This window comes from Fonsecaea monophora, assembly GCF_001642475.1.
Source record: "Fonsecaea monophora strain CBS 269.37 chromosome Unknown Scaff218, whole genome shotgun sequence".
Lineage (NCBI taxonomy): Eukaryota > Fungi > Ascomycota > Eurotiomycetes > Chaetothyriales > Herpotrichiellaceae > Fonsecaea > Fonsecaea monophora.
The window spans coordinates 6,023-15,456 of NW_019174149.1; the positions used below are offsets into that span (position 1 = coordinate 6,023).

Below are 9,434 nucleotides of genomic sequence, written 5' to 3' on the forward strand. Positions count from 1 at the left end.
ATGACAACCATGGTACGTGAAAGAGTTGGCTTTGGTTGGGTTCAGGTTAAAAGAAAGACACGGCTGCAAAAGAGTTGGACTCAAGATTATGGTGGACTGCACGCCTCTGTCTTATATTTGCTAACTTGCATTTTGCTAGGATTTGCGTGTTGGTAACAAATACCGCATCGGTCGAAAGATCGGCAGTGGCAGTTTTGGAGACATCTACCTGGGCACCAACATCATCTCAGGTGAAGAAATTGCCATCAAACTCGAATCTGTCAAGGCCAAGCACCCTCAACTCGAGTATGAAGCGCGGGTATACAAGTCTCTTGCTGGTGGTGTTGGAATTCCGTTCGTCCGCTGGTTTGGAACCGAATGTGATTACAATGCCATGGTTCTTGACCTGTTGGGCCCCAGCTTGGAGGATCTCTTCAATTTCTGCAACCGCAAATTCTCGCTCAAGACCGTCCTCCTCCTGGCCGATCAGCTCATCTCTCGCATCGAATACATTCACGCCAAGTCCTTCATCCACCGTGACATCAAACCAGACAACTTCCTGATGGGTATTGGCAAGAGAGGCAACCAGGTCAACGTGATCGACTTTGGTCTGGCCAAGAAGTACCGCGACCCCAAGACTCATTTCCACATCCCATACCGCGAGAACAAGAACTTGACCGGCACGGCTCGTTATGCCTCGATCAACACTCACTTGGGGGTGGAACAATCTCGCCGTGACGACATGGAGTCTCTAGGCTATGTCATGCTCTACTTCTGCCGTGGTTCTCTTCCATGGCAAGGTCTCAAGGCGGCCACCAAGAAGCAGAAGTACGATCGTATTATGGAGAAGAAGATGACTACTCCCACAGAGGTTCTGTGCCGTGGTTTCCCTAATGAGTTCGCCATCTACCTCAACTACACCCGCTCTCTCCGCTTCGATGACAAGCCAGACTACTCGTACTTGAGGAAGATTTTCCGGGATCTCTTCGTCCGAGAATCGTTCCAATACGACTACGTCTTTGACTGGACCGTCTACAAATACCAGAAGAATGCTCAGGCCATCGCCCAAGCTGCTGGCAACCAGACCACGGGGGAGGACGAGGAGAAGCCTCGACGTGGTGCCCATCCTGCGACAGCTGCTGCCACTGGAGCCCCTACCCCTCAACATGCCTCGCAGGCTGGCAAGCCTGCGGCTATTTCCAGCTCTCGACGCAAGGTCATCGAACGCGGTGCTAGCGGTAACGACCAGGGAGGAAGTGACAGGATGTGAGTACTGAAACCTCAAGGTTCCCATGTAAGGGATCTCCTCTGCGTTTTGCTTCGGTTTGCGTGGAGGTTTATCATGGCATCTGACTAATGCGCTAGTCTTCGACGTTAGGCTTCGTTCCGGTACAAGGATAACCACTGGCAACGGCGATTATCGTTGAAACGGAATGACGGCTTGGTGTTCTTTGCCAACTGACCTTGTTCCACCAACCTCTTCTCGAAGACCGCTGTCGGTCTTCCAGAACACAAAACAAACCATGGGTATGTCGGATCCGGCGCGGGGTTTGCTCTAGCACATGGCAGATCCGGACCGGGAATTGTGAGGACCTCACGGCAAAAACAAACTTTTTACCTGAATGGCTTTTACTCGGCTCAATTCCTACATGCACTACTTGCACGATTACCTACGACTTTGATGGGGCGTCGGTCAACCTTTGTTTGACGAGCAACTCTATGCATGAGACATCAGACCTAGACGAAAGTTTGGCGACATACGACACGGCAGCATCAGTATGATCAATTGCTGTTCCATTGAGACAGGATTGACGACGGACTCGATTTCACGATCGTCCTGCTCTACCACGATGGATCACCACCACCTCGACACGTAGACCTAGTTATTCCAGAATCACCACCGACCATCCCTCGACACCTCGGCACGTTTTCCTTTATTGTCTTGGCTTCACGCTTTATGCTCACCATTTCGAGTACTGCTTCAGAGGAAGAAGGGCATTGGGGATGGAAGAAATGCAACCGCAAGGGACGGCCAGCCAGTCCAGTCATGGCCAAGCGTTTTGATGATGTGCGGCCGGGGCTTCCGAGTGAGAGGGGAAGAAAGCAATCTTAAGGCAAAGATGGCGAAGGACTTGTAAGGGGCCGATTCTGGGGAGGCATATGAACAGTAACTCATTGCTCTGGCGGAAGCAACATAATTAGTGGCGATGCAAAGGAGTCTCTGCTCTGACACTCGACTAGCTAGTCCAATTCATATCAATGTGCTACCAAACGAAATGGAGGCGTAGTTTAGTCTCACTCTGAATCTCCTAGTTCAGCAGACGGCCACGCTTAGACTGTGTATGAGGGCGAAGCAGGTATATACTCGGTACAGGTATGGACACTCATTTGTATTTGCAGTGCAGTATACTTGATGTATTTGTAGGTACTTTATTCGGTAGGCACAGCGCTGTATAGGCCACGGGTGTGGTTACCCACCTCCCATATTACTCAGTCACTCACTTACGTTACAACTTTCCATTCGACACGCCTCTCTACGACATACATATCGACACTATCTACTTGTATTAGCCTCACAATGCTCCAGATGGTTCTTCCAGCCACCCGGATTAGTTACTCCCTGAACTTCTGGGGCTTCCTTTGTCGAGCCTAGTTCGTCTATCCTCGCTTACAAACATTCGTGATCTTGGTTACTTGGCAGCTGCGCCACTCAGGAGCTGCAATCACAGCAACCGGAGCAATCGCTGCTGGCCCTGGTGCCGACCACGCCGACCTCGCTCGAGAACGTCAAAGCTTCAGAGCCGATTTAACCCAAAGCCAGCGTGTTGCGACGGAGACACGTGAGGGTGAGCTTTGCAGCATAGCGATCAAGCCCCTCGGCCCCAGGAATGGCGTTCTGAAACACCACACTTTGTTCTCGGTACCTTGTAGCTGTTCCTCACCGACTTCCCCAGCGGAGTGGCACCTCAGAACCTCCTAGGTCCAACCTTCCAACACACCTCTCCTCGCCACACAGTTAACGACCTGTTGGTGAGTCCTGTCCCAGCAACTGCGCATACCTCGACCTTTGTGCCGAGGAAATAGTCCTGAAAAGGAGCAGCTAAAGAGAACAAAACAAAGCTGATTTTTACGTGATCCAGGGGTTCATTCGAGCCGGACGGGAAGCAGACGAACCCTGCGTTGCGCTCCTCAAAGAGTTCTTTTCTAGCTTTTTACCCGTGGCCCTTTCGCCACTGGTCGTATCGGAGTAAGTACCTATTGATGGGTGTTTTACAAGCTCTCTCTTTCTTGCCCTGTAGCGGATCCGCTGGGGCGGTGGGATGTCGCATACCCCCAGACTCAGCCTTGCGGGATCGAGGAGATGTTGAGGGGTCGAGGGAAACAAGTGCTTCCCAATATTCCTGGGAGAGGTGTTCGGGTGAGTCACTCTTTTGCTATTCTCCCCTTTCTCTACAATATCCTTCTGCCTGGTGTTATAGCTACTGCGCACGCTATATACATCGTAACCACCATTTTGCTGGGCAGTGACGTTGCGCTTCGTGGTGCCTGGAACGCCATCCTAGATGAATACAGGGGTATTGGACTCATTCGCTAATATAGAACTTTGTCAAAATCCAGATTTTCAACAATTTCCCCGGTGCAATCGCCGTCGCCCAGAATCAAGCTCTTGCTAAGTCTCGTACAAGGACAGCTGACTCGAGTCCTCTGATGCGCCAACGGAAGTAACTACGTGGTCGATTCAACAACAACGCGATGCTTGTGCTTTTTTTAGTTGTTACATTGTCAAATGCTCAAGATTGACTGACTGATAATACCGGCTTGCCCAGATCCGAGCTTGTTTGTCATCCTGAATTGACCAACCGTCGGCCAAATCCAATTCCAACCGCATCAAGCCGGGTCGTCCAGAATGCCTGTCGAACTGCGCAAACGCCCTCCCCCAAAGGAGCCAGCTGCCCCACCCCCGCCAGCGAAACGAGGGGGCAGTAGCAGCAGCAGCAGCACGGTGAAGAAGCTCGCCGGCAAGGCCAAAGCCGCCGTGACTGGGATCGGGTCGTCGAAGTCAACCAAAAAGAAGGCTGGGCAGGATGCGGCCAACACCTCTGCCGCCATTCCCGACCCCGTCCCAGCCACCGCAGGCGTCAGCGACGAAACCAAAGCAGAGCCGACAGCGAACGGGAGCGCCGTCCCTGCAAAAGCAACTGCCTCCGGGAAGCTGAGTGTGGGTGACAAGATCGACCTGGAGGGCTTTGGCGGCACGGTGCAGACGCACGACGGAACTAGCGTGACCGTGAAAGACTTGGTGGACAAGAGCGGCGCCGGCATCGTCATCTTTACGTACCCAAGAGCGAGTACGCCGGGTTGTAAGTTCAGTCATCTGCCTTTGCGTCATTTTACTTCCACTCCCGACAGAGACAGTAGAGAGGTCTGGTGAAGCTGGATTGATCAATTGATCGACTGATATTTCTTACTGTACAGGCACCAATCAAGCTTGTCTTTTCCGGGACAATTATGCACCCATCACGGGTGCATCATTCGCTGTGTATGGATTGAGCACAGACAGTCCCAAGGCGAACACGACGTTTGCGACCAAGCAGAAGTTGCCATATCCGCTCTTGGTAAGTCCCTTCCGTACCACTTTCGATGTCCACCAATTTCTTTGGAGTACTAATTGAATGCTAGTGTGACCCCAATGCAACTTTGACCTCCGCCATTGGCATGAAAAAGCCAGGGCCCGGCAAATCTACCACCCGCGGAGTCGTCGTCATTGACAAACAGGGAACACTCCGCCTCTGGGAGCAAGCCGGCCCTGCCAAGACGCTCGAAGTCGTTTTGGAATATATCAAATCTCGGGGTACGACTGAGACGGACGCACCCGCTGCAGTGGCCGCACCACCTGCAGATGAGCCAGTCGCGTCTGAGGAGGCAGCGAAGCTTGCAGACCCAGACACCAAAATGGATGAGGTGCCGCTTGTGAGGACTCCTAGCAAAGCGGAGCAGGAGGCCGCTGAGACAGCGGCAGAGGTGGGCGAAACAGCGGCGAAGATCGATGCTGCCGAGGAAGAAGCAAAGCCATGAGAGGCTCTTCTTTGTCTTGTCCAGAATAGCAGAGGTGCAGGACTGTTGGTTTGCTTAATGTGTCCTTGCAGCGTTGATTATGATAGTTCCTTGTCGGCGTCCCAGGCGCATTCGGTGTCAATGAGTATTGTTTCTTGTCCTGAATGTTTTGTCATCGTCTCCTTCAAATGTTCCCAATTCCCGGATACCAAGCTCTCCCAATCCTCTGGATCTCCGCAATGAACTTTTTGCTTGTGATTTCCGGGCTCTTCCCTCCGTAGTTTGCTATCTGCAAGGGCGTCCTATCATCAGGCATGTAGAATGGATTCAGCATGAGATGGATGTATGCGGTCTGTACGGCACGGAAGGCTGGTTTCAGATCTGCGTCTCTCAAGCCCACAGCTGCAGGTGGGAATCGTCTCTTGTCTTTTGCCTGTTCCTTCCCACCGTCTTCGTCGGACGAAGAGGACGGAGGTCGCCCCATCATGTCCACCACGATGATGAATTTGATCCCCGTATTCGTGAGCCAGCCGTAGCACGAGAGCCGGTCATCGATGGCCTGGAGCAGCCCCAAGTCGGAATCGAGCAGTTTGGTGGTGCGAGCCCGCAGGTCGAAGATGTCGAGGCACGAGTTGAGGAGGAAGAGGAATTCGAGATCGGCGTTGGCGGCCGTGTCATGGGGAGGAAAGAGGGAGATGTGGAGAGGTTGGTCATGTTTGCCAATGACGCCGATGCATGCTATCGACGGTGACGAGTTGAGGGCCATGGAAGCACGACCCGTTGAGACAGATGTTGGGGTGTTAGAGAAGAGCAATCTTCCATGTTCAAGCAGATAAGTTGACAAGTCGCATGGGAGACTCTTCCCCAGATATTGCCCAATCAGGCAGGCCGATCTCGCTGTCCTGCCTGGTACGCATTCCAGCCAATGAACGAGCTCGCAATTCGCCGCGCATTTCGACATCATAGATTCTCTACCCGACGACACACAGCAGTTTCGCCTCTTTCCCTTCCTCGACGCCCTTCAAGTCTTTTCCCTTCAACGTCCAATTCTCCCCTCTCTTTCATCACCTGCGACATTGCGGAGCAAGATGATGTCTCTATCGAGGACGGTCGCTCCTCGAGCGCTGCGAGGTAAGCAGAATGAAGCTCCCTGGCCACAAAAACTCCCCGAAAGTCTCGATTGACAAAATCAACTGTACAGCGTCCAATGTCCTCCCATACTCTCTCATTCGCGCCGCCCCCGCCGCTTCGATCTCCTCGACCTCTTCGAAACCCGCCACCTCGGTTGTTTCGCAGGCTCCCACAGCTGGTGGCGATGCATCACGACTCCCGGTCACAGGTGGCATCCGTCGTGAAGTACCCCTCCCGTCACAAGAGCAGAAGAAAGGAGCGATGCAATATGCCCTCACCACACTGGATCAGATCGCCAACTGGGCTCGTCAGGGCTCACTGTGGCCCCTCACCTTCGGTCTGGCGTGCTGCGCCGTCGAAATGATGCACCTCTCCACCCCTCGATACGATCAGGATCGCCTCGGAATCATCTTTCGCGCGTCGCCCAGACAGAGTGATGTGATGATTGTGGCAGGAACACTCACCAATAAGATGGCACCGGCGCTGCGACAGGTGTATGACCAGATGCCGGAGCCGAGATGGGTGGTCTCAATGGGGTCTTGTGCCAACGGTGGAGGTTATTATCACTACAGCTACAGTGTGACGAGGGGGTGTGATCGCATTGTTCCTGTTGACATCTACGTGCCGGGCTGCCCGCCGACGAGCGAGGCATTGATGTACGGCATTTTTCAGTTGCAGAAAAAGAGTATGTTGGGTTTGCAATTCCTTTCCTTACCAACCAAACTAACCAATGATGATAGTGAGACATACCCGTATCACAAGACTGTGGTACAGAAAGTAAGGGCACCAGAGAATGCCAGAGCTATAAGCATTTGCAGTGTCTGTGTCGCGGCATGGGCGTTCTTGAAGTGGGTTAGAGCATCTACTTTGCTTGTCCGTGTGCGTTATGCTCGGGCACGCACACATCATGTACAGAATGAACTCTTTGTTCGATGGATGTTATCCGCTCTGGGCATTCATTTTACGCATATGCGTCCATACCGAGCGTTTTTGAGCCCACTTGGCCAACACTGGTCAAGTATGGCGTTGGAGTGATTTACAATCCCCAGCTCATACGTATACTGATCAATATATTTCGCTGGCTAATTTACAGATGCGCTTGCTCATGAACCACAAACGGCACAGCACCGCACCGCACAGCAAGTGTTTTGTTCATTGGTCTCTTGATACATGGTTCACCGGGTTTCTATCCTAGCCCAATCCATCCTATCCTGTCCAAGCTTGACGCCCATCGCCATTACCATCTCCATCTCCATCCCCATCCCCATCTGGTTCTCCACCTGGTTCTACTTGTTTATTGTCCATCATTGATTTTCCAGATGGGTTGATTGTTCTTATTGCTTTTATGGTGGTTTATGGTGGTTTATGGCTATGACCTCGCTATGGCCCTGCTGGGATGTCGCTATTCCAGTCCATCCACTTTTTTCTTCTCTTCATTCCAAGGCGAGTCCCATACATCTATCTATGCGCCTCATCATATAGACTTTTGGACTACAAGTACAAGTATTCCCAGATGCCCAGATCCCCCTGTGTCCAGATGACTTTATGACGTGGCTGTCTAGAACAGTATCGTAGGGTACAGTTCAGGAGAGCAGAGTTCAGACGTGTCATGATGAGGGTGGTGAGGGTGGTTGTGAGTACTCTCTACAGATGGTACGAGGTATGTACATACTTGGCATGTATGGATGAATGGATGGATCACCCGTTCATTATCACGAGAAGAACCGCCAACCCGTCCAGTGTGGTGAAACAATGAGAACATACATACCTACATAGACAGAGGACACAGGCGATAGATAGTCCTTTTTGACTCTATGGCGTCACGATGTCGTGGAGTTTGAGACCTGTGTTGAGGTACTGTCGATCGAGATAAAGGGAAAAAAGGGGGGGGAATGGCTGAAAGCGGACTAACTCTATAGGGGGGAGAGTGGACAAAGAATACATATACATTCATTCATGCCTTCATTCAATATGTATCTAATCCTTGACCGGAAGCGTGATACAGGAATAGATGGAGACGCCGCCCAATGAGTTCCTTTGTCGAAACAAGGACATGTTAGGAAGTCGGGCTGGGCCACCGTGGCACCTCTACATCCAAGGACAAATACCGTACAGTCATTGCATGTAAGCCTCTGTCCATATCCAAGGCGGGTCTTGCAACCACCATCACAGCTGTGAGAGGTGGCTGTCAAGACTCTGTAAATCTTTCATGCCATCATCCCCACTGCTCCCGCCAGGATGCCTCCCACGCCAACACCACCAAGGACCATTCTGTCCAAACTTGGTCTGGGAGCAGCCGCGCCGGTGAAGCTAGACACAACAGCAGCCGTGCTGGTGGCAGATGTGGCTGACAGTGCGGTCCCCGTCGCGGAACCGCCACTGGTTCCCATGGGGGCCTGGAACGAGTAGGTGATACCCTGCAGGCTCGCGGGGCACGAAGGCAGGGTCATGCTGGAGACGGGCGTCGTCGACGGCGAAGACAGGCCGGGAATGCTCGAGTAGAATTGGCACAGGGTCAAAGAGCTGGTGACGCTGGGCGAGGGCGCCCATGTCCTAGTAGTCGGGCCCTCGATCGGGGTTGTCGAGGTCGTCTCGGGGGGAATCGTGTACGAGAAGGTCAATAAGCTGGAAGGGCAGAGAGGCAGCGTCAAGGTTGTCGAATCCGCAGAGGAGAGACCCGGGATGCTCGAGTAGAACTGGCACAGAGTGTAGCTGCCACTCGTGGCTGACGAAGATGATGCCACTGCAGCTAGGGGAGTGAATGCCACCGTCACCGCCGTCGTGATGATGGCGCCAATGCGGACAGAAAAGACCATTTTGACTGTAAGTGAGTGTGGATATAATATGTTCTGAACGCTCTCTTTGTGGTAAACAGGTCAAGTTTCTCGATTGGTGAGAGCTGGAAACAAAAAAACTCCTACAAACATTGATATATATATGTACCTATCGTATACCTCGTATAGTCCAGGACTTCGATCAGGCAGCCGTCAAAAAGGCTGGGTGTGGGCGTGTGTGGTGACATTCATTCGTTAGCAGGTTACCAGGGGAACAGGTTATTTGTACAGAAACCATCCGGGTAGAGCAAGACAAGCACGGGACAAGGTAGTAGGATATTACTATATACAGTAGCACATACGGGTAGTTGATGGAGCTCAGGGGACTGAGGACGGAGTTTGGCCGAGACATGGTAGACGCGAGTGGCTTGGCTTGTTTGGCGAGGAGTTGGCGTATTTGAATGGTTTGCACAGTTTTCGTAGTTTGTGTCGTTT

The 9,434-nt window shown here is 52.3% G+C and overlaps 5 protein-coding genes across 5 annotated transcripts; 3 read left to right on the forward strand and 2 right to left on the reverse strand.

The window, feature by feature from the left end:
• AYO21_12073 (hypothetical protein) lies at window positions 1-1,249 on the forward strand (the record flags this gene model as incomplete). Its single annotated transcript, XM_022661910.1, has 2 exons — window positions 1-12; window positions 140-1,249. 2 exons carry the CDS (start codon window positions 1-3, stop codon window positions 1,247-1,249), a joined length of 1,122 nt encoding a protein of 373 aa, XP_022505777.1.
• Window positions 1,250-3,886: 2,637 nt separating this feature from the next.
• On the forward strand, window positions 3,887-5,055 carry AYO21_12074 (hypothetical protein; the record flags this gene model as incomplete). The annotated part of the gene is made up of 3 exons (XM_022661911.1): window positions 3,887-4,340; window positions 4,456-4,595; window positions 4,660-5,055. The coding sequence occupies 3 exons, from the start codon at window positions 3,887-3,889 to the stop codon at window positions 5,053-5,055; spliced, it is 990 nt and encodes a 329-aa protein (XP_022505778.1).
• Window positions 5,056-5,218: 163 nt separating this feature from the next.
• On the reverse strand, window positions 5,219-5,800 carry AYO21_12075 (hypothetical protein; the record flags this gene model as incomplete). The annotated part of the gene is made up of 1 exon (XM_022661912.1): window positions 5,219-5,800. One exon carries the CDS (start codon window positions 5,798-5,800, stop codon window positions 5,219-5,221), a length of 582 nt encoding a protein of 193 aa, XP_022505779.1.
• Window positions 5,801-6,122: 322 nt separating this feature from the next.
• On the forward strand, window positions 6,123-6,946 carry AYO21_12076 (NADH-ubiquinone oxidoreductase 19.3 kDa subunit, mitochondrial; the record flags this gene model as incomplete). The annotated part of the gene is made up of 3 exons (XM_022661913.1): window positions 6,123-6,165; window positions 6,236-6,850; window positions 6,906-6,946. The coding sequence occupies 3 exons, from the start codon at window positions 6,123-6,125 to the stop codon at window positions 6,944-6,946; spliced, it is 699 nt and encodes a 232-aa protein (XP_022505780.1).
• Window positions 6,947-8,372: 1,426 nt separating this feature from the next.
• Window positions 8,373-8,981, reverse strand: AYO21_12077 (hypothetical protein; the record flags this gene model as incomplete). Its single annotated transcript, XM_022661914.1, has 1 exon — window positions 8,373-8,981. One exon carries the CDS (start codon window positions 8,979-8,981, stop codon window positions 8,373-8,375), a length of 609 nt encoding a protein of 202 aa, XP_022505781.1.
• Between the last annotated feature and the right edge of the window lie 453 nt (window positions 8,982-9,434).